Source organism: Oncorhynchus masou, chromosome 23 (assembly GCF_036934945.1).
Source record: "Oncorhynchus masou masou isolate Uvic2021 chromosome 23, UVic_Omas_1.1, whole genome shotgun sequence".
Lineage (NCBI taxonomy): Eukaryota > Metazoa > Chordata > Actinopteri > Salmoniformes > Salmonidae > Oncorhynchus > Oncorhynchus masou.
The window spans coordinates 18,567,381-18,590,121 of record NC_088234.1 but is presented as its reverse complement, the minus strand read 5'-3'; the positions used below and the strand labels follow the sequence as shown (position 1 = coordinate 18,590,121).

Here is a 22,741-nt window from a genome sequence, read left to right as displayed (position 1 = left end):
GTGTTGAATTCCAAGTGCTAACCTACATATGCATGACTAACAGTTCTTGCATATTGCCTCCTCATCATACAGACCAGGTCAAGGTGATTAATGACATTAGTGGTTGTCTGACTCTGATATTTCACCTCATGGTTGGTAAGACCACTGTTCCAGTTAGGGGGGTTATGTGTCTGTGTTTAGACCTATGTGGTCAGACAGACAGACAGACAGACTGACAGCAGAGGTCAAAGTGTCACTGCCATATAATTAGGAATTAGAATACTAGAATGGACATGAACCTTCTTATGATGGGATTAATGGCAGCCATTTTAGTTAGGGAGTTGCTCAATCATGGTTTGCCAGTTCTGTGATAAGATTTTGTATAAAATAATGAATCTGAAGAATTTATCTGCACTGTATGTTTGCTCGCTAGCTAGTCAGACAGTTTCAGAGGAATGATTCCAAACGTTATTTTAATCAACTGCCAATATGTCAACATTCCATGCAAACAATGCAGTCCACAGCCATACTCTGGATGAAATCAGTTGACAATAAGATTTGGAAAAGTTTGAAATGCAACATGTACTGACATTGCATAATAATAACATGACAGCTTTCCAACAATACACAAATGTAGACATGTATAGTCTGTTCACATATACTGAGTATACTAAACATTAAGAACACCTTCCTGATGTTGAGATGCACCCCCCTTTCCCTCAGAACAACCTCAATTAGTTGACTCCAATGCTTCCCACAGTTGTGTCAAGTTGGCTGGATGTCCTTTGGGTGATGGTCCATTCTTGATACACACAGGAACCTGTTGAATGTGAAAAACATAGCAACATTGCCGTTCTTGACACACCTGGCACCTACAGTACTACCATACCCTATTCAAAGGCACTTAAATCTTTTGTCTTGCCTGTTCACATCAATCCATGTTTCAATTGTGTCAAGGCTTAAACATCCTTATTTAACCTGTCTCATACCCTTCATCTTCACTGATTGAAGTGGATTTAACAACTGACTTCAGTGAGGGATCATTGCTTCACCTTTCACCTGGTCAGTCTATGACATGACACCAATAAGGGATCTTTCACCTGGATTCACCTGGTCAGTCTATGTCATGTCATCAATTATGGATCTTTCACCTGGATTCACCTGGTCAGTCTATGACATGTCATCAATAAGGGATCTTTCACCTGGATTCACCTGGTCAGTCTATGTCATGGAAAAAGCAGTCTGTGGGTAATGGGAGCTCGCGCCTCAGTATTCATAGAGATACGTGGCCTGTGCGCCATGTTTGGGAGCCAGTACTGTTAAAAAAAATGTAACCTTTGTTCACTTCATGTACTGTGATGAAATAGTATGATTCATTCTGATTTAGACAAATTTAGGGATATGAAAATTGCCTCACATTTAAAACCAGTTTACTTGCCAGTTGTACTTGCCAATTGGGTATTGGTCGGGTCCTGGGTGGGGCAGGTGCACAATGTACCTGTTTGAGGTCCTGTGAGACAGATTAGATGTGGTTTCTCTCCGTCTTGCCCTCTACCTATAGATAGGACAGGTTACGCCTGATACAGAGGCTAATCCTTTTGGGCTGTGGCCTGTGTATACACTGTATTTAGTAAATCTAGGCTGATATATTGTAGGTCTATTTATATGGTGCTTTCACTGTTGGATCAACAAGAACTGTTAATACATTTACACTTTGAGCACTTCAACCTGCCTTGCTTCCTGCAACATTGTTGCCCTTACAACTGCTACCAGGTCCCCAATTTATATATGTTTGTAACCTTTTCAACCAATCAAAACAAAAGTTGGACCACTTAAGTCAGTTGTTTGTGTGTATGCCTCTCAAGACATAAAAAGTTGTGCACAAAGCCAGAGAAACGTTACACTGGTTTGTTATAGTTGCCACAAACCAACAACCCTCCTCAAACAGAGACGAGTTGAGTGGTTATGGTTTGATCTCTTCCTCTTTTGCAGTGAGGGTTTGTGAAGGAGGGTGGTGTGTGTGAAGCTGTTTTTTTCCACTGTGGTCAGAGAGAGACAAATGGAGAGGGTTGTAGATGTCAAAATGATGAACAGGCCTATACAGGAAAAGGTGTATGGGGCTTTCTGTGTTTAACAGAGAGACAGATGTCAATGTTATTTTAGCATACAGTATACTGTAGTTCACTTTTCATATTCATTTCTCATTTACATTTAATCTATCACTGACAGTGGCGGTCAGTGCCGTTTAAGATGAGGGAGGACAATTTCTTTCCTTATGAGCATGGCCTTATTTCTATTACAGCATATTGGATGACTGTTTTTCAAATTCCATTCACCCAGTTCAATGTAACAACAATAGGTTTACGCTACTACATGATACAAACAGTTTCCCTACACCCATCATGAGGTTACAAGCCTATGACAAAAAATTTTTTGCTTGAATCTAATTGATCTAGGGTGTAATCATTAATCCTACAGTTGCAAACGAGAGTTTCTATTGGATGAATCAGGTATGTTTATTCCCATTTGCTTCCGTTTCAGAAACGTTTTCAACAGAATCGGCGGAATGAACACACCACTGATCACATGTAAACATGGGTCACTTTCATAGCAGCCACGTTGTATTCCTTCTTGCATATATGCTCTCTCCTCCTCTCAACTTTTCTCTTCGCTTGTGGACTTCAATGGACAACATATCAGCTGTATGTGACCAGGCAAAAAAAAACTTTCCAAGCCAAACCATGTCATAACCACTACACACAGCCTACATCATTGTAACCATATTAGCTAAGGTAACGTCATAGTCAACATGGCTAATAGAACTAAAGCATTAGTAAACCTGCTTCAATCTTGCAGTAACGTTACAGTGTACAGTCAGTAAGTAGTTTAGCGATTACACCAGCTGGCCCTGGTGGCAATGAATTAGTAGAACCAAAAGCTTATCTTGACTTGGAAGAGGTCCAGTCATAGCCAGCTAGCTAACATAGCATCCCCCTGTTTGAGCAGGGTGTTTCAGTAGGCTAAACTACCTAGCTGCATTTGCTAGTTAAGTAAGTAAAACTGAACATAATTTTTTTACATTTCTGCAGTGCTAGCTAGCTGTAGCTTACACTTTCAGTACTAGATTAATTCTCTGATCCTTTGATTGGGTAGACAACATGTCAGTTCATGTTGCAAGGACTCTGATAGGTTCAAGAATGTCCTCCAGAAGTTGTCATAATTATTTTGTAAGTCTATGGAATGGGGTGAGAACCGTGAGCCTCCTAGGTTTTGTATTTAAGTCGATGTACCCAGAAGACGACGGAAACTAGCTGTCCAACAGAGTGCTGTTGAGGCTACTGTAGACCTTCATAGCAAAACAGTGTGTTTTAAACAATTATTTGGTGACATGAATATATTTAATATAGTTTGATCTAAAACGGATCATTTTTTAAATGTTTTAAAATATGTATTTTTAGGAAATTCACTGAGGAGGATTGTCCTCCCCATCCTCCTCTAAGGAGCCTCTACTGCAGTCTGATAACTCATTTCCTGTGTTTTTCCTCTGAACAGTTGACAGACCTGCCTTGTTACCAAGAATCTTCACACACAGCTAACTTCTAAATAGCTCCTAAACCATGAAGTCAACCCTTTGACACCTCTCCACCTATCCTAGTGACTTTAAAGATTCTACTGAAAATGTAAACGTGACCTGGTATGGTCAATGCAATGTTGACTTTTGCACAAATATAATTTTATCATCAATGCTCCTTCCTCAGATCATTTCTTTAGTTGTGTTAGTTCTCTCTTCCATCAACAATAAGAACACAGTGTTGCTGTGTCTGCTCCTTTTACAGAAAGAGGAATTTGAGTCAAGATGAACATGACGTCAGATGCACATTTTTTCTGTTTCTCCTTAAGGATCTGTAGCTTTCTAATTCTGACAAAGACCCATTTGTGTCACAGTTACAGGAACTGTAGGGGCCTGGTCCAGAGGAAACGCTGGTGTCTTCAGTCACCAGCGGCTCAGAATGGAACACACTTCCTTTAATGGACGAGAAATTGTTTCGTTTATAGAATATGAAGTATGTCAACCATACACAATACATATGGCATCAGATGATGACTTTGTTTGGTTACACTGTGTTTACAGAGGAACGGAGTTGTTGGTCGCTGCAGCTTCTAATTCAGTTGTTGCATGAGCCTGAGAAACATTAGAAATCTATAGACATTGTGTAGTTTTTTACCAAATATATTTTAGACTCAATAAAATTGTATAGTTTTGGTCTTCTAGCTCTATTCCTGTTCTCAGTCTGTCAATGTAATTTAGTAAGTTCTCTCTCTATTTATCTTTGTCTTGCTCTGTCTGTTTCTCCTTTTCTCTCTCATTCTCCCTCTCTGTCTCTGTCTAAGTGCTTTGTGCATTTTTCATCTGTGGAACACTCAACGTGAGTAAATAATCAGAACAAATTTTTCTGCATTTCATCACTCTAACCCGATACAACCACACAAATGGTTCACTAACTGAACATGACTAATTCCCGTTAAAACTTTACGTTAAACAGTCATTTGAAAGAGCTACTTGTATCCACCTTAAGAAATGTATAGCATGCGTCTAATCTGCAAATCTATGTTTCAGCCCTGCCCCGCTACACTGACAGTAAATATCAACTTATTTTAGAAGAAATAAGGAATTATTTAAGAGAAGTGCAAGGGTGCCAATATATTTGGCTGCAACTGTTGTACACCTAAAATGTACTTTTATCAAAACTCTACAACAGCTAAACTGTTGGAAATGAATCAACATGATGTGGATCAAATAATGTTCAAATCGTCTGATTAAGTTGCTTCTCCTCTCTCACAGCTCTTTCCAAAGCTACAGTGAGTGACATACAAGGAGGAGGAGACTCTGACTGAAACTACAGATGGTATAAGAATAGTCAGTTATTCAGCCCCTTTAACACAAAGACTAGTACTGACTCAGTCCTGTCTACATGTCTAACAGTGGTTCATATACCTGTGAGGGTGTAAATGGAAACAAGTTATCCAAGACCAGTGAAGCTGTACAACTGCCTGTGTCTGTTAAGTCTATCTAATCATGCAAACAACTCCATGGGCAACTAGAATAATTTCTTAGATTGAAAGTTTTTAACCAGTCCTCTGTCTAATCACAAATCAACCACAACCTGTCCTGAGTATCTCTCCTCAGTGGCTGAACCCTGGAGACTCAGTGTCTCTGAGCTGTGAGGTTGACAAGATGTCAACAGGCTGGAGGTTCTCCTGGTACAGGACTGTTCCCTACAGAGCTGGGTCACCCTCCCTATCAGACAAGTCTTGCTCTCCATGTATTTATGGAGGGGATAGCTGAATCTGAGGCTAGCTGGGATACCAGTAGTCACCATAGCTTAGGTTCAGGGGAGGCATCTATCTGTGCATGGTGGTTGTAAAAATGAACTAACATCTGCACATTCTGATACCAAACTGATCTAATCTCAGACCTCTATTCTCATTCCATCCTCCTTTCCTTCAATAAAGAGGAAGGAACCAGTGTGAGGTCATGTAGCAAACTATAAAATTAACACGCCATCAACCACTACTCTTTTTTCTTACAGCCTTTGTACATTTCTCAATAATTTTCTATTTTTCTGTGTGACGGTGAAGAGGTGTGATCTAAACAGTCTGTCATATAGGAAGTAGAGGGGTTTGTCAGAAGAACTGTAGTTGTAGAGAAGGTCACTTGTCAGTGGGACAGAATGGAGAACACATTGCTCTGTGGGCTGCTCTGTAAGTAAGAACGTATTAGTGTTTGTGTGTTTGTCTATGAGCACAATGCACTAATGTTAATATTACTATTCTATTACTATAGCGGTATACACTACTGTATTACTACTGTATTGTAATGATTTTGTCTTTGTTGAAGTGCTGAGTATCCTCATCTACTGTGGACACTGTGATGAAGATGATGGTAGATATTCATTTATTTGATCAAACCTCCATCTCTTTATGTTTCATCATCTTTGTCTCTGCTTTTCCTTCCTCACGTCCATTAATGTTATGAGAAAAGGGGATTCAGTTGTGTATGTATGATCTGTAAAGAGGTAGGAAACATAGTTTATGTACATGTTTTATTTGACTGATAAGTAATTGTGTTATATTTCCATATTTCTGCCTGCTTGAACTCCAACAACTCAGATACACATGAAAACATGAAATGACTCAGGGAATCGATAGAACATCATTTAGAAATGCACAAAAACAATTTAACATTCAAAATGAGTGAACCTTTCCTTTAAGTTTAAAACATTTGGCAATTTTGTCATGTGAAAATGAATTTAAAAAGTTATGTAATCACATGTGAAAGTCCACATGTGAAACTTAATGTGAAATATCATCACATGTGAAGTGTTCCATAACCACATCTGAAATCATGTGGTTTTTCCATAAGGGCAGTCTAACAGCATCTAACCAGTCTAACAGCATCTAACCAGTCTGACAGCATCTAACCAGTCTGACAGCATCTCAACATTCTGAAAAGCATCTGGCCATTCTGACAGCACCTCACCATTCTGAAAAGCATCTGGCCATTCTGACAGCATCTCACCATTCTGAAAAGCATCTGGTCATTCTGACAGCATCTCACCATTCTGAAAACCATCTCACCATAATCTCATAGAGCATGAATGTACTGATAGGAATGAGAGCTCTCATGATCTGACTTTGCTGTCATAATGACATGAATGAACGAGCTAATCAGAGCTAATCTTCCACACAGGAAGTTGCAGACACGTGTAGAATCTGTGCCAAGGGTCATTGAAGCTGTTCTGATGGCTTGTGATGCCCCAACACCCTATTAAGACACTTTATGTTGGTGTTTCCTTTATTTTGGCAGTTACCTGTAGCAGCAAGCTACATGGAGAATGGAAGAGTTTGATAAGGAAAACGTCTCGAATCGCGCAAAACGGAATATAATATTGCGGATAAAGTTCAGAACGACACAATTTCATGCATACAACATTAAATACCTGCATCATTAAACTGAGAGCTTTACCGTTTCTAAAATTATGTGTTAGGGTGATTTTAGAGACTGTTCATGTTTTTTGGGGGTTCCCCATAAGGAGGATGAGGAAGTGATTTGCTGTTTAGGATAAGTTTTAAATCACAAAAAGGTGTCTGAACTGTTCTATAACATGGTATTTACATTTAAAAATTGACATTTTGTTGTAAAAATGCAAACTTCTCCTTTAATATCAGTGAATAACTCTGCACATGAGTTGATAGTGAGATGCTATTCAGTCATTTCAACCATTTATTGTAACACTAGCATACTTATTACTTTGTGGACTGGAGCCCCACTTAAAATGTTGGCCTTCCCTATTTCAATATTTAAGTAGTGGATGTATTGTTATACTGAAGCTCTTGATTTACATTTTTATCCATGGATGTTTGTGTCTGAGAGAGAATGTAAAGAATGTGGTAAGAGCTGGAAGTATTTAGTTGCACAATATACACTGAGTGAACAAAACATTAAGAACACCTTCCTTGCAACTGTTAATTCAGTTAGTTGTCTGTGTTCTGTCTGTGCAGAGAGACATGTAGCTGTTCTGACCCTCCAACCCAACTGGACCCACATATTCAGAGGAGATACTATCACTATGAGATGTGACATACATGGGGGAGGAGACTCTGACTGGCAGTATGAGTGGCATAACAACAGGAAGTTAGTCTACTCTAATAAAAAGTCAGAGTACAGAATCAGTCCTGGTTATACATTTGAATTTAGAAGTTTACATACACTTAGGTTGGAGTCATTAAAACTTGTTTTTCAACCACTCCACAAATGTCTTGTTAACTATCTATGGCTTTGGGCAGTCGGTTAGGACATCTACTTTGTGAATGACACAAGTCATTTTTCCAACAATTGTTAAAAGACAGATTATTTCACTTATAATTCACTGTATCACAATTCCAGTGGTTTCAGAAGTTTACATACACTAAGTTGACTGTGCCTTTAATTAAACAGCTTGGAAAATTCCAGAAAATGATGCCATGGCTTTGGAAGCTTCTGATTGGCTAATTGACATCATTTGATTCGATTGGGGCTGTACCTGTGAATATATTTCAAGGCCTACCTTCAAACTCATTGCCTCTTTGCTTAACATCCTTGGAAAATCAAAAGAAATCAGCAAATACCATCGACATGGGTATTTAGAATAATTTACACTAAGCGTACAAAACTTTAAGAACACCTTACCAATATTGAGTTGCAACCGTCCACTTTTTGCCCTCGAAAGAGTCTCAATTCATCGGAGCATGGACTCTACAAGGTGTCAAAAGTGTTCCACAGGGATGCTGTCCCATGTTGATTCCAATGCTTCCCACAGATGTGTCAAGTTAGCTGGATGTCCTTAGGATGGTGGACAATTCTTGATACACAAGTGAATCTGTTGAGCGTGAAAAACCCAGGAGCGTTTAAGTTCTTGACGCAAACTGGTGCACCTGGCACCTGCTACCATACCCCTCTCAAAGGCACTTCAATCTTTTGTCTTGCCCATTCACCCTCTGAATTGCACACATACACAATCCATGTCTCAATTGTCTGAAGGATTAAGAATCCATCTTTAACTTGTCCTCTCTCCTTCATCTACACTGATTGAAGTGGATTTAACATGTGACATGGAAGGATATACCTGATTTACCTGGTCAGTCTATGTCATGGAAAGTTCTGAATGTTTTGTACACTCAGTGTGTATTGGATATATTTTGTTTGTGTTTCCACAGTTCAGCCCAGAGCCACATTGAGAATCTCTCCTCAGGGTCTCCTCTACTCTGGAGATACTGTCACTCTGCAGTGTGACATACCAGACTACACAGACTGGACATACTACTGGTACATAAACAACCAACCAGGTTCCAGTACACATGGTAAAACCATCACCATCTCTCTCCCCGACCAGGCTGGTCAGTACCAGTGTCTAGGCACAAGGAGAGATCGGCCCCAGAATTCTCAACGCAGCAAAGCCTTCTCTATCCAGCTCACTGGTGAGTTTAAGACTCAGTCATTAACAAAGAGTAAAAAGAGGCTGTATGTACAAACTCCAGATGCATTTATTCACAATGACAACCTTTTAGAATCAATACCACAATAGTAAGATTCCACAATATGTGTTCTCATCTTATGTATGAATCAACAACTGACTTCATTGTCTTTCAACAGCTCTACCCACGGCCTCAGTGAGTATCTCTCCTCAGGGTCTCCTCTACCCTGGAGAGACAGTCAGCATGCAGTGTGACATATCAGACTACACAGACTGGACGTACAGCTGGTATATAGGAAACAACCTCCATTCCGGTACGCCTGGTAAAACCATCACCACTCTGTCTAATCGAGCTGGTCAGTACAGATGTGCTGGGGTAAGGACAGGTCGGCCTCAGTGGTCTCCAGTCAGTGTTTTCCTCCCCATCAGAGTCACTGGTGAGTTCACTAATGATGCCCCATCACTAACTTGTCGTAGTGTGTATCAGGACACTGGATCTTCCCACTCAAACCTATTGACATACCAACAGATTATCAGCCGTCGACAACACTGACTTCAGACAAAGAGAACCTATTCACAGGAGACAGTGTGACACTGAGCTGTACTGTAGAGTCTTCTGGATGGAAGTTTTACTGGTACAGACACAGACCAGACTCTATACCAGTAACCACAACCTCTGGATACTCCTACACACTCAGCGGGGTCAGTGTCTCTGATGGAGGACAGTACTGGTGCAGAGCTGGGAGAGGAGACCCAGTCTACTACACCCTGTACAGTGACCCAGTCCAGATACACGTTACTGGTGAGTCTAAAACAGTTTTATGATAAATAAGAATAATTACATTGATATACTAGGGTATAATATTTTGTCTGCTGACTATATCCCAACAACTGTAGGTAACTTGAAGCTATATTCATGAGTAGTCCTATTGATAAATGCACACATTTAAAATTGAGCAATTGCTTATTCAGTTAGTTGTCTGTCTTGTGTCTGTGCAGAGAGGCCTGTTGCTGTTCTGACCCTCCAACCCAACTGGACCCAGATATTCAGTGGAGAGACTGTTACTATGAGATGTGACATACAGGGAGGAGGAGACACTGACTGGAACTACAGATATAAGACTAGTCCGTTAGTGATCCTATTTAACACAAAGACTGAGTACAGAATCAGTCCTGTCTACATGTCTAACAGTGGTTCATATACCTGTGAGGGTGTAAAGGGAAACAAGTTCTCCAAGACCAGTGATGATGTACAGCTGAATGTGTCTGGTAAGTCTATTTAAGTTTATACAAGTCATGATGGTTGCTCGAATATGTTTAAGATTAAAAGTTTGAATCCTGCCTTTCCTTCATAACAGGTAAACCCAAGGCTGTCCTGAGTATCTCTCCTCAGTGGCTGAACCCTGGAGACTCAGTGTCTCTGAGTTGTGAAGTTGACAAGACGTCAACAGGCTGGAGGTTCTCCTGGTACAGGACTGTTCCCTACAGAGCTGGGTCACCCTCCCTATCAGACAAGTCTTACTCTCTACAGCCCCTATCTGACAATGTGACTAGTGAAGACTCCTACACTCTGATCCCTGCTGGTCCTACTCCCACAGAAGGATATGTGTGTAGAGCTGGGAGAGGAGACCCAGTCTATTACACACTCTACAGTCAACCTCAGTTTCTCTGGTCAGGAGGTAACTAAACGCATTGAAACATATTTAAGTCTCCAACGTGTGTATGATATATATTATTTAACTAAAGGTTTGACTCTGTCTCTCTTTGTTTCAGATCTGCAGCCTTCAGTGTCTCTCAGAATAAGTCCCAACAGAACTCAACACTTTAGATCAACGTCTCTCTCACTGAGCTGTGAGGAGAAGGGGAACTCTACTGGATGGAGACTGATGAGATACACAGAGAGAGGAGTAGAGTCAGGGTGTGTCTCTAACTGGGGATCAATAACAGGGTCCACATGTACCATCAGGTCCACATACATAGGGGACAGTGGAGTGTACTGGTGTGAGTCTGGATCAGGAGAGTACAGTAATGCTGTCAACATCACAGTGCATGGTACGTCTATTGTACGACATTCACACACAAAAACATTTCATGATAATAGGATGTTCAATTCTGTAACTGAATTGCATCTCTTATAAAATACAAGATCATAATATTTTGAGGCTGATGACTCCAGTATGCAGATTTACAGTATTATTGATATATTATGTTAAACAGCTGGTGATGTGATCCTGGAGAGCCCTGTCCATCCCCTGAATGAAGGAGACTCTGTGACTCTGCGCTGCAAATACAGGACAACCAGCTCAAACATCAAGGCTGATTTCTACAAAGATGGAATACTCATCAAGAATGAGACCTCAGGAGAGATGACCATCCCTGCAGTATCCAAGTCAGATGAAGGATTCTACACATGCAAATACCCTGACAAGGGAGAATCACCAGAGAGCTGGATGACAGTGAGAGGTGAGAACTATTCTGATCACAAGTTACCTTTTCACCATCTGTGTGATAGTGATTTTAGTGTTGAAGTTAAAAATACGTTTGGATTTGCAATCCCATAGAAAATATGACCTCTCAACTAAATTATCAAAATATACAGGCTTGTCTGTACTCCTATATTACCTCTCTCAGAGTCTGATGGTGTTGTGCTGTTCTCTCTCCAGCTGTAGCTCCTGGATCCTCTACACTAGTCCTAGTAGGAGTGGTTGTGGGTCTGGTTGTTGCTGGTGTTCTACTGGTCATTCTCCTCGTCCTGCTGTGGAGTTTTAAAAACGGCAAAGGTAAGATTTGTATTATTCATCATTTAACTCTGTAGTTCATGTTTAGTTAGAAAAATGTGTAATTACAATAGTTCAATACAGATAATACCCGGTATAATAGTTTGCATTTCTCATTACAGGTTCCAGTTTTAACAGAATATTCTTGTGAGTACACCTGTCTCTCAGCTATGATTATTCAGTAACATATCGTCTTAGTTCTTCATGAGTATCTTTCCCACTAGACACCCCCAGCCCCAGTGCACCAACCAGGACCCCCAACAGGACCAAGGATCTACCCAGGGTCAGGCTCCTGATGCTGGGTATACATGTCTGCAGCATGGTCAGTTTCTCAGCCCAGACTATACCACTCTCTGTAACCTCATACACTGACTCATCAACATCCACTTTATAAAACAACATGTTACTGTACTCTCTGCCCCTGAGGGAGAACCAACCAAACTAAATTGTCTCTCTCTTCTTTGACCAACAGGTGGTGTTCACATCTACGATACGATCATTCCCTCGGACAACTATAATAATGGTACTGTAGACTGTGTTATGTTTAGTATGAATACAGTATAGAGTTACTGCTGCTGTTCTTCATGTGTTTAATATGAATACAGTATAGATACTGCTGCTGTTCTTCATGTGTTTAATATGAATACAGTATAGATACTGCTGCTGTTCTTCATGTGTTTAATATGAATACAGTATATTACTGCTGCTGTTCTTCATGTGTTTAATATGAATACAGTATAGATACTGCTGCTGTTCTTCATGTGTTTAATATGAATACAGTTTAGATCCTGCTGCTGTTCTTCATGTGTTTAATATGAATACAGTATAGATACTGCTGCTGTTCTTCATGTGTTTAATATGAATACAGTATAGATACTGCTGCTGTTCTTCATGTGTTTAATATGAATACAGTATAGATACTGCTGCTGTTCTTCATGTGTTTAATATGAATACAGTATAGATACTGCTGCTGTTCTTCATGTGTTTAATATGAATACAGTATATTACTGCTGCTGTTCTTCATGTGTTTAATATGAATACAGTATATTACTGCTGCTGTTCTTCATGTGTTTAATATGAATACAGTATAGATACTGCTGCTGTTCTTCATGTGTTTAATATGAATACAGTATAGATACTGCTGCTGTTCGTCATGTGTTTAATATGAATACAGTATAGATACTGCTGCTGTTCGTCATGTGTTTAATATGAATACAGTATAGATACTGCTGCTGTTCTTCATGTGTTTAATATGAATACAGTATAGATACTGCTGCTGTTCTTCATGTGTTTAATATGAATACAGTATATTACTGCTGCTGTTCTTCATGTGTTTAATATGAATACAGTATAGATACTGCTGCTGTTCTTCATGTGTTTAATATGAATACAGTATATTACTGCTGCTGTTCTTCATGTGTTTAATATGAATACAGTATAGATACTGCTGCTGTTCTTCATGTGTTTAATATGAATACAGTATAGTTACTGCTGCTGTTCTTCATGTGTTTAATATGAATACAGTATAGAGTTACTGCTGCTGTTCTTCATGTGTTTAATATGAATACAGTATAGAGTTACTGCTGCTGTTCGTCATGTATTTAATATGAATACAGTATATAGTTACTGCTGCTGTTCGTCATGTGTTTAAAATGACTAACACACTAAGACTAAGGGCTGTATGCAGTCCGTATCATGGAAGTTCAGAGTTACAGTGTGATTTAAATTTAAAGGCAATGTTCCCCCATTAGTGGAGACTACATTCAAGATAAACACTGTATATTTAGACTCAATCAGAAATGACCTTTACATTTCTGCCTGTCAATCTGTAACCCTTCATCAATACAGACTGAATAGAGTCCTAAGTAGAGATATTAGTGTATCGCCTGTATGTTTCAGATGCTGCTGTTGGACCAAGTCTTGTGACATACGCCCAGATTCAACTCAAAAAGTTGGACAAGAAAAAGAATGGTGACTATCTGTGACATCAATGAATAATGTGCAGTGTGTCAAAGATTAGTTAAAACATTAACAATAAATGTTTTATTTTCCTCAGAAAAGCCAGCTGATCCAAAAGGAAGTCCAGTCTACTCTGAGGTGAAGACAGGGAAAGCCACAAGTAAGACCCATTCTACTAGTTGTCAGTTAGTCAATAAATTCACAATTTGAGAGTTTTGATGAAGAGGCAGAATATTAAATAACATAATTCCTTCACTTGTTGACTGGAAATGTCCATTGTCATCAGCAGCTGGACCTGTTGATGTGACCTATGCTGAGGTTGTCCTCCAAAAGAAGAACAAAGCCAAGAAGAAGAGGTAAGACTGGTCATCCCTCCCTCCATATTCCCCCTATCAGAACCTCACACCTCTGACCACATATTGAATATCTCTGTATTTTGTCCTCACTCCGTACAGAAACAACAACCCCACCTGAGGCAGATTCAGTCTATTCTCAACTGAAGCCAGGCACAACCCCAGGTAAGACTAATATCCATATGCTATTGATACTAATATGATACTTATATGTAACCCTCTCACCACAGACTTGGACAGATCAGCAAGGGAATAATGGTTTAAAGTACATCTCAGTATTTAAATGTTATGATACTGACTCAACCGAAGGGAAAACAAGAGGCTAGGGATATTACTAATAGATAAAAAGGTGTATATTACTGTGAATGACTCAAAGAAAGTACAAAACACATACAGAATGCAATTTTACGTGAATATATTACAAATCAATTACAATATTGGAATAAAAATATAACCCTAGGGTACAGAGAGTGCACTCAAACTGTTCAAGCTTGCAAACTAATGTTGGTGCATTGGAGCTCAATGAATTTCGATAGAAACCAAATGATTCAGCAAATGAATGGGAACCCCCAGTGTTCCTCACGGTACCGTAGCATACCCCCTGAAACGATAAATCCAAGGCCAATGCCTTTCTATAATCCATGGCGGAAAATGCCTTGCATGCAACAGAAGGGATGTCCAGCGTCATTAAAGAAGTCCTCAGGTCTCTCGAAACAAAACAGCTCCCGACCTGACAATCTAAGCTAGCATGGCAAAATTCTCCATATAGCAATAGGCGAATTCGGGCAAATTCGACAGATACTTAACAGGACTATCTGTACACCTGTAACAGGTAAGTAAACTTAAGCAACAGTCTCTTTGCTAAATGGAATCTCTTCAAATGTAAAAGTTTGAAATTCAACAACTATTGACCCCTTCGAGCGCCTCAAACGTCCTCTGCCACAGCAAACCCAGAGTTTACGCGATTGTCCCAAAACTTTAACAAGGCTTCTCATCGGTTAAACCAAATCAGTTTACTTAGTTTACGTGAACATAAAATGTCCAAATAATTGAGTGGACTGTACATCAAAGAATTCAACAAACTGTGACTCTGAGAGGCCCAGTGCAATCAAAAACATGATTTTAATATATATTTCCACACTATGATGTTACAATAATACTGTGAAATTGTTACAATTATAATCATGCCCTTTTAGTTAAGAGCTGTTTTGAAAAGACAGACATTACAGCATGTTTTGGTTGGAAGGAATGTTTGACATGTAGTTTCTTTGATGCTGGCACATGAAAGAAACATAACATAGGCTTAATAGCAGAAGCTGTAGTAAAATGACATGTTTCTAATACATGGTTTATCAGGTTATTACACCTTTATGGAATTAATGCTCATATATCATAGTATACTGTATCTATTGACAGTATATCTCTGTTTTATTCTTAGGACTTTGTTTGCCTGCAGGCACTAAAAATGTTGTGTGGTGATATGTTACAGGTCCTTGAGGGAGATGGAGGGATAAATAACTGTGTGGTGATATGTTACAGGTCCTTGAGGGAGATGGAGGGATAAATAACTTTGTGTGGTGATATGTTACAGGTCCTGGAGGGAGATGGAGGGATAAATAACTGTGTGGTGATATGTTACAGGTCCTTGAGGGAGATGGAGGGATAAATAACTGTGTGGTGATATGTTACAGGTCCTGGAGGGAGATGGAGGGATAAATAACTTTGTGTGGTGATATGTTACAGGTCCTGGAGGGAGATGGAGGGATAAATAACTTTGTGTGGTGATATGTTACAGGTCGTTGAGGGAGATGGAGGGATAAATAACTTTGTGTGGTGATATGTTACAGGTCCTTGAGGGAGATGGAGGGATAAATAACTTTGTGTGGTGATATGTTACAGGTCCTTGAGGGAGATGGAGGGATAAATAACTTTGTGTGGTGATATGTTACAGGTCCTTGAGGGAGATGGAGGGATAAATAACTGTGTGGTGATATGTTACAGGTCCTTGAGGGAGATGGAGGGATAAATAACTGTGTGGTGATATGTTACAGGTCCTTGAGGGAGATGGAGGGATAAATAACTTTGTGTGGTGATATGTTACAGGTCCTTGAGGGAGATGGAGGGATAAATAACTTTGTGTGGTGATATGTTACAGGTCCTGGAGGGAGATGGAGGGATAAATAACTTTGTGTGCTGATATGTTACAGGTCCTGGAGGGAGATGGAGGGATAAATAACTTTGTGGTGATATGTTACAGGTCCTTGAGGGAGATGGAGGGACACACCATCAGAGGAGAAGTAGGAGCCATCTGGGAACATGGGTTATGCATACTGGATGCACACACACATGCAGGCAGGCTCACACACACGCATGCACACGAACACACAAATACAGAAAAAACACATTCACTCTTACAAGTGAACATGTGAAGTATTCCAAAAACACATGTTTTCATGTGATCGCGTGATCTTATTTGAAGTTAATGTGATAACATGTGACAACATATGACATGGAACTGCACATGTGAAAACGTCACATTTCACGTTACATTTCTCATGTGTTTTTCTGTGAGGGACACACACACAATAACACCTTATACATGAAGGATTTGTATGTTATTTTAATTCACCAGATAGATACAACAAATATATTCTATTTAACCATGTGTGTATTACTGTAACAGCTTAAATAAAGGATGTGTTGTAATGATGATAGAATTACTGTAGCTGTTTATAAGATCTATCTGCTTTGTATTGTGTATTGAATTGTTTGGTTGTAAATATACTGAAATGTATTATCATTGATTCATTATTTCTGTCATTCAGATGATAGAATAACATATTTTGTATATGAATGTCAGTCACGTTTGTTGAATGGAGGAGACCAAGGCACAGCGTGATATGAATACATGATTTTAATGAAGACGAAGAGCACTTAACACACTATACAAAAACAACAAACCGAACGTGAAGCTATATAATACTAATGCAACTAGACATAGAAAATAATCCACGAAATACCCAAAGAAGATGGCTGCCTAAATATGGTTCCGGTCTGCGGCCCGTCGTAGGAGGTTCCGGTCTGCGGCCCGTCGTAGGAGGTTCCGGTCTGTAGACTACCGCCGGAAACTCTGGACTGGGTACTGTTGCCGGACGCTCTGGACTGGGTACTGTAGTCGGACGCTCTGGACTGGGTACTGTCGCCGGACGCTCTGGACTGGCGAGGCGCACTGTGGGCCTGGTGCATGGTGCCGGTACTGGTTGTACTGGGCCGAGGACACGCACCTCAGGGCGAGTGCGGGGAGGAGGAACAGGGAGTACAGGGCTGTGGAGGCGTACTGGAGGTCTGGCGTGTAGAGCTGACACAACCCGTCCTGGCTGGATGGTTATACTTGCCCTGCAAATGCAGGGCGCTGGCACAGGACACACAGGGCTGTGCACACTCACAGTACGCAGAGCCGGCACAGGATATCCTGGTCCATGGAGGTATTCTGGAGACCAGGAGCACTGAGCCGGCACCCTCCTTCCTGGCTGGATGCTCATTCTAGCCCAGCCAATGCGAGGAGCTGGAATATAGCGCACCGGGCTAGAAATGCGCACTGGAGACACCGTGCACATCTCTGCATACCACGGTGCCTGACCAGTTACACGCTCCCCACGGTAAGCACGAGGAGGTGGCTCAGGTCTCCTACCTGACTTAGCCTTGTGTGCCCCACCCAAAAATGTATTGGAGCTGCCTCTCGGGCTTCTGTGCTAGCCGTGTACCCATATATCGTTGCCGTTCCTCCTGTGCTCTCTCCACCTGCTTCCATGACAGGGTCTTGTCCCCTGCCATTACCTCCTCCCAGGTCCAGGATGTTTTACCGTCCAGTATTTCGTCCCGAGTCCACAATTCCACAAAGCGCTGTTCCTCCTTATCACGCTGCTTGGTCCTTTTATGGTGGGTAATTCTGTCACGTTCGTTGAATGGAGGAGACTAAGACGCAGCGTGATATGAATACATGATTTTAATGAAATCGAAGAACACTTAACAAACTATACAAAAACAACAAACCGAACGTGACGCTTATATAATACTAGTGCAGGCACCGGCAACTTGACATAGAAAATAACCCACAAAATGCCAAAAAAAAGATGGCTGCCTAAATATGGTTCCCAATCAGTGACAACGATAAACAGCTTGTCAGGATTTGGCCAGGGTTGTTCCGGGTTTTGGTCACTAGATGCCCCCATTGTGCTTTTTGACCTTATGTTTTTTCCCTTGTTCCCCATTATTATTTGCACCTGTGCCTCGTTTCCCCTGATTGTATTTAAACCCTTAGTTTCCCTCAGTTCTGTGCTCTGTGTTTGTATGTTAGCACCCAGCCCTAGTGTTCTGTGTATTCTTGTCGATTCCGGTGGATGCTCTTGTGGAATTCTGTTTTTGTTTTTGAGTATCTCTTGAGGCTTTTTTGTGCTATTCCTACCACCTTTTGGATTTGCCATTTTTGTATTGAAGGACTTCTCCTTTTTACTTTATTAAATACACCGTCTTAAGTACTGCTGTGTCTGCCTCATCTTCTGGGTTCTGCTGACTATTCGTGGCTCAGTTGGTTAAGTGACTGTTTCTCACTCCGGAGACCCAGGTTCGTAACCGGGTCCTGACACAGCTGCCTCTAATTGAGAACCAATCTAGGCAACCATAGACATACATAAACACCTAGATGGTTAACAACCCCATAAACAAACCCTAGACAGTACAAAGACACATACATCACCCATGTCACACCATGACCTAACCAAAATCATGAAGAAAACAAAGAATACTAAGGTCAGGGCGTGACACATATACATGTTTGCTTCTAATAACCTGTACTTTTACAGTATCTTTGCATCATGCTTTTTTAATAAACTTTTTATTTTATCCACCAGATGGAATGAATGCTTTGTTACAGTAAACAGATATTGTCCTCATGGTCAACTGTTCCATACAACCAACCTACTTTGGTCAGCTCTCCTTTCAGCCTAATAGAGTTCTTGGGCTCCTCAACATTACAGGAAAAGTGTTAGGAAGGAAACATTTCAGTGTTTAAACAACGTTGTTGACAGCCTCACTCTATAATGAAATGTTAGGCATTACATTGGATACTGACTTTAATACACAAAGAATACCCCTGGTAATAGAATACAATACAATATAATGCAATACAATAGAATTCTCCAAACTAGTACTTTAGGTTGATCAGTTATAGTTCAGATGCAACATCAGGAAATACTAACGGAAATACATATGAAGAACTTGAGACACTGACATCCTTTCTCTGATAAAAATATAGTGATGTGCAACATTTTATAACCCCCCTCATCTAAGATAGTAATGACCTCACTATACTTCAACATTAAACTACTGTAGTTCTACAACCAACACACACAAATGCCTTGACTGTTTTTAATAAACTGAAAAATGTAAATGTGCACATTCACACCTATGATTGTAAAGGTGTCTTCCAAGTAAACAAAGGTCAGACTCATAAGTCAGAATGTGATATAACATGGTAACAATATTGAATGTTTCCATACTGGGTTGAATTGGTAATCTAAGTACAGTATGCATGACTATGAGTTCTTGCAATTTGCCAGAACAAGGTCAAGGTGATTAATGACATTAGTGGTTGTCTGACTCTGACTGATATTTCACCTCATGGTTGGTAAGACCACTGTTCCAGTTAGGGGGGTTATGTGTCTATGTGTTTAGACCTATGTGGTCAGACAGACAGACAGACAGACAGACAGACAGACAGACATTCTCGGAGGCAGCCCGGAGAAATTTTTTAGGCGGAGCACACGAGGAGATTGCATGAGTCAGGTTGGAGACCTGCGCCAACTCCTCGTGCTTACTGTGGGGAGTGTGTAACTGGTCAGGCGCTGTGTTATGCGGTGGAGCGCACGGTATCTCCAGTGCGCTATTCTAGCCCGGTGCGCTCTATTCCAGCTCCTCGCATTGGCCGGGCTAGAATAGTTATCCTGCCAGGAAGGAAGGTGCCGGCTCAGTGCTCCTGGTCTCCAGTATACCTCCTTGGACCAGGATATCCTGCACCGGCTCTGCGCACTGTGTCTCCGGTGAGTGTGCACAGCCCAGTGCGTCCTGTGCTAGCGACCCTGCATTTGCAGGGCGAAAATAAACATCCAGCCAGGACGGGTTGTGTCAGCTCTACACTCCAGACCTCCAGTGCGCCTCCATAGTCCAGTACGTCCAGTTCCTCCTCCCCGCACTCACCCTGAGGTGCGTGTCACCAGCCCGGTACCACCAGTGCTGGCACCACGCACCAGGCCTACAGTGCGCCTCGGCAGTCCAGAGTGTCCGGGGACAGTACCCAGTCCAGAGCATCCGGCAACAGTACCCGGTCCAGAGCTTCTGGCGAGAGTTCACAGACCGGAACATCCAGCGACGGTCCCCAGTTCGGAGCCTTCAACAACGGGCCACAGTCCGGAACCTCCAATGACGGGCCACAGTCTGGAACCTCCAGCGACGGGCCACAGTCCGGAGCTTCCAGCAACGGGCCACAGTCCCTGAGCCTCCATCGACGGTCCCCAGTCCGGGGCCTCCAGCGACGGTCCCCAGTCCGGAGCCTCCAGCGATGGTCCCCAGTTCGGAGCCTCCAGCGACGGTCCCCTGCCCGGAGCCTACGGTGAGGATCTGCAGTCCAGAGCCTCCGGCGATGATCCACGGGTCAGTGCTACAAGGGCGGAGGGATCAGTGTAAAGAAGGGTGGCGGCGTCTAGAACCAGAACCGCCACCAAAGGTAGATGCCCACCCAGACACTCCATTTAGGTTTAGGTTTGCGGCCGGGAGTCCGCACCTTTGGGGGGGGGGTACTGTCACGCCCTGCGAACTGTGTCTCCGGTGAGTCTGCACAGCCCAGTGCATCCTGTGCCAGGGCAAAAATAAACATCCAGCCAGGACGGGTTGTGTTAGCTCTATACTCCCGACCTCCAGTGCGCCTCCACAGTCCAGTACGTCCTGTGCCTGCTCCCCGCACTCGCACTGAGGTGCGTGTCACCAGCCCAGTACCACCAGTGCCGGCACCACGCACCAGGCCTCCAGTGCGCCTCCAGAGCGCCTCCAGTACGTCCTGTGGCCCGTCGTTGGGCCAAAGTCCGGGGCCTCCAACGACGGGCCACAGTCCAGTGCCTCCATTGACGATCCCCAGTCCGGAGCCTCCAGAGACGGGCCACAGTTCGGAGCCTCCAGCCACGGGCCACAGTTCGGAGCCTCCAACGACGGGCCACAGTCCGGAGCCTACGGCGAGGATCTGCAGTCCAGAGCCTCCGGCGAGGATCCACGGGTCAGTGCTACAAGGGTGGAGGGATCAGTGTAAAGAAGGGTGGCGGCATCCAGAACCAGAGCCGCCACCGAAGTTAGATGCCCACCCAGACCCTCCCATATAGGTTTAGGTTTGCGGCCGGGAGTCTGCACCTTTGGTGGTTGGGGGTACTGTCACGCCCTGACCTTCGTTATCGTTGTTTTCTTTATGATTTCTGTTAGGTCAGGGTGTGACGAGGGTGGTTTGTTTAGTTTTGTATTGTCTAGGGTATTTTGTGGGTTGTTATTCTATGTCTAGTTGCCTGTTCTGCACTAGCCATATTAGCTTCACGGTTCATTTGGTTGTTTATGTTAGTTTTGTTCAGTGTTCATTCTTTATTAAATAACTGTGCACGCTTACCACTCTGCGCCTTGGTCTCCTCATTATAACGACCGTGACAGATATTGTATCATAATAGCATGACAGTTTTCCAATAATACATGAATTGACATTTTTGGTTCACATACACTGAGCATACATTAGGAACACCTTCGTAATATTGAGTAGCACACCCCCTTCCCCCCGTTTTGCCTTCAGAACAGCCTCCATTCGTCTGGGCATATAATCCACAAGGTGTCGAAAGCATTCCTCAGGGATGCTGGCCCATGTTGACTCAAGTTGGCTGGATGTCCTTTGGGTGGTGGAACATTCTTGATACACACGTGAATCTGTTAAGTGTGAAAAACCCAGGAGTGTTGAAGTTCTTGACACACTTGGCATCTACTACCATACCCTATTCAAAGGCACTTCAATATTTTGCGGCCTCCCGGGTGGTGCAGTGGTCTAAGGCACTGCATCACAGTGCTAGTTGTGCCACTAGAGATTCTGGGTTCGAGCCCAAGCTCTATCACAGCCGTCCGCGACCGGGAGGCCCATGGGGCGGCGCACAATTGGTGCAGGGTCATCCAGGTTAGGGAGGGTTTGGCCGGCAGGGATATCCTTGTCTCATTGTGCACTGGCGGGCTAGGCGAAGTGCACGCTGACCAGGTCGCCAGGTGTACTGTGTTTCCTCTGACACATTGGTGTGGTGTATAACCTTCACCTTCATCTACACTGATCGAAGTGACATGATCAAAGTAACAAGTGACATGAGGGATGATAGCTTTCACCTTGATTAACCTGGTCAGTCTATGTCATGGAAAGAGCAGGTGTTCTTAATGTTTTGTATACTCTGTGTATATTTTGGAGGCTACTTATACAGATAATTGGTATATAAAGTATATTTATAATTATTTGACAAATATTTAGGTTGACAATAATTCTATTACACGATTTCTGATATATTACATGCTTTACTCTTATTTTCCTGCATAAGTA

The 22,741-nt window shown here is 42.1% G+C and overlaps 1 protein-coding gene across 2 annotated transcripts; it reads left to right on the top strand.

The window, feature by feature from the left end:
* The first annotated feature begins 5,638 nt into the window (after positions 1-5,638).
* Positions 5,639-18,620, top strand: LOC135510498 (B-cell receptor CD22-like). 2 transcript variants are annotated; one of them, XM_064931487.1, is made up of 18 exons: positions 5,639-5,742; positions 5,879-5,923; positions 8,737-8,997; positions 9,173-9,430; positions 9,523-9,795; positions 9,993-10,262; positions 10,352-10,672; positions 10,767-11,045; positions 11,211-11,456; positions 11,657-11,773; positions 11,893-11,917; positions 11,995-12,092; positions 12,243-12,293; positions 13,670-13,741; positions 13,827-13,889; positions 14,019-14,085; positions 14,185-14,247; positions 16,340-18,620. In XM_064931487.1, exons 1-17 carry the CDS (start codon positions 5,712-5,714, stop codon positions 14,201-14,203), a joined length of 2,496 nt encoding a protein of 831 aa, XP_064787559.1. In that variant the 5' UTR covers positions 5,639-5,711; the 3' UTR covers positions 14,204-14,247; positions 16,340-18,620. The 2 variants fall into 2 exon arrangements, with proteins under 2 accessions (XP_064787559.1, XP_064787558.1); XM_064931486.1 differs by having other exon boundaries at positions 14,016-14,085.
* The last annotated feature ends 4,121 nt before the right edge of the window (positions 18,621-22,741 follow it).

Bases quoted from the DNA above. Each gene is read 5' to 3' on its own strand.
- LOC135510498 (XM_064931486.1), top strand. From the start codon at position 5,712: ATGGAGAACACATTGCTCTGTGGGCTGCTCT. The intron at 5,924-8,736 runs GTAGATATTCAT...GTGTTTCCACAG, and splicing joins ACACTGTGATGAAGATGATG to TTCAGCCCAGAGCCACATTG. The intron at 11,918-11,994 runs GTGAGTACACCT...CTTTCCCACTAG, and splicing joins AGTTTTAACAGAATATTCTT to ACACCCCCAGCCCCAGTGCA.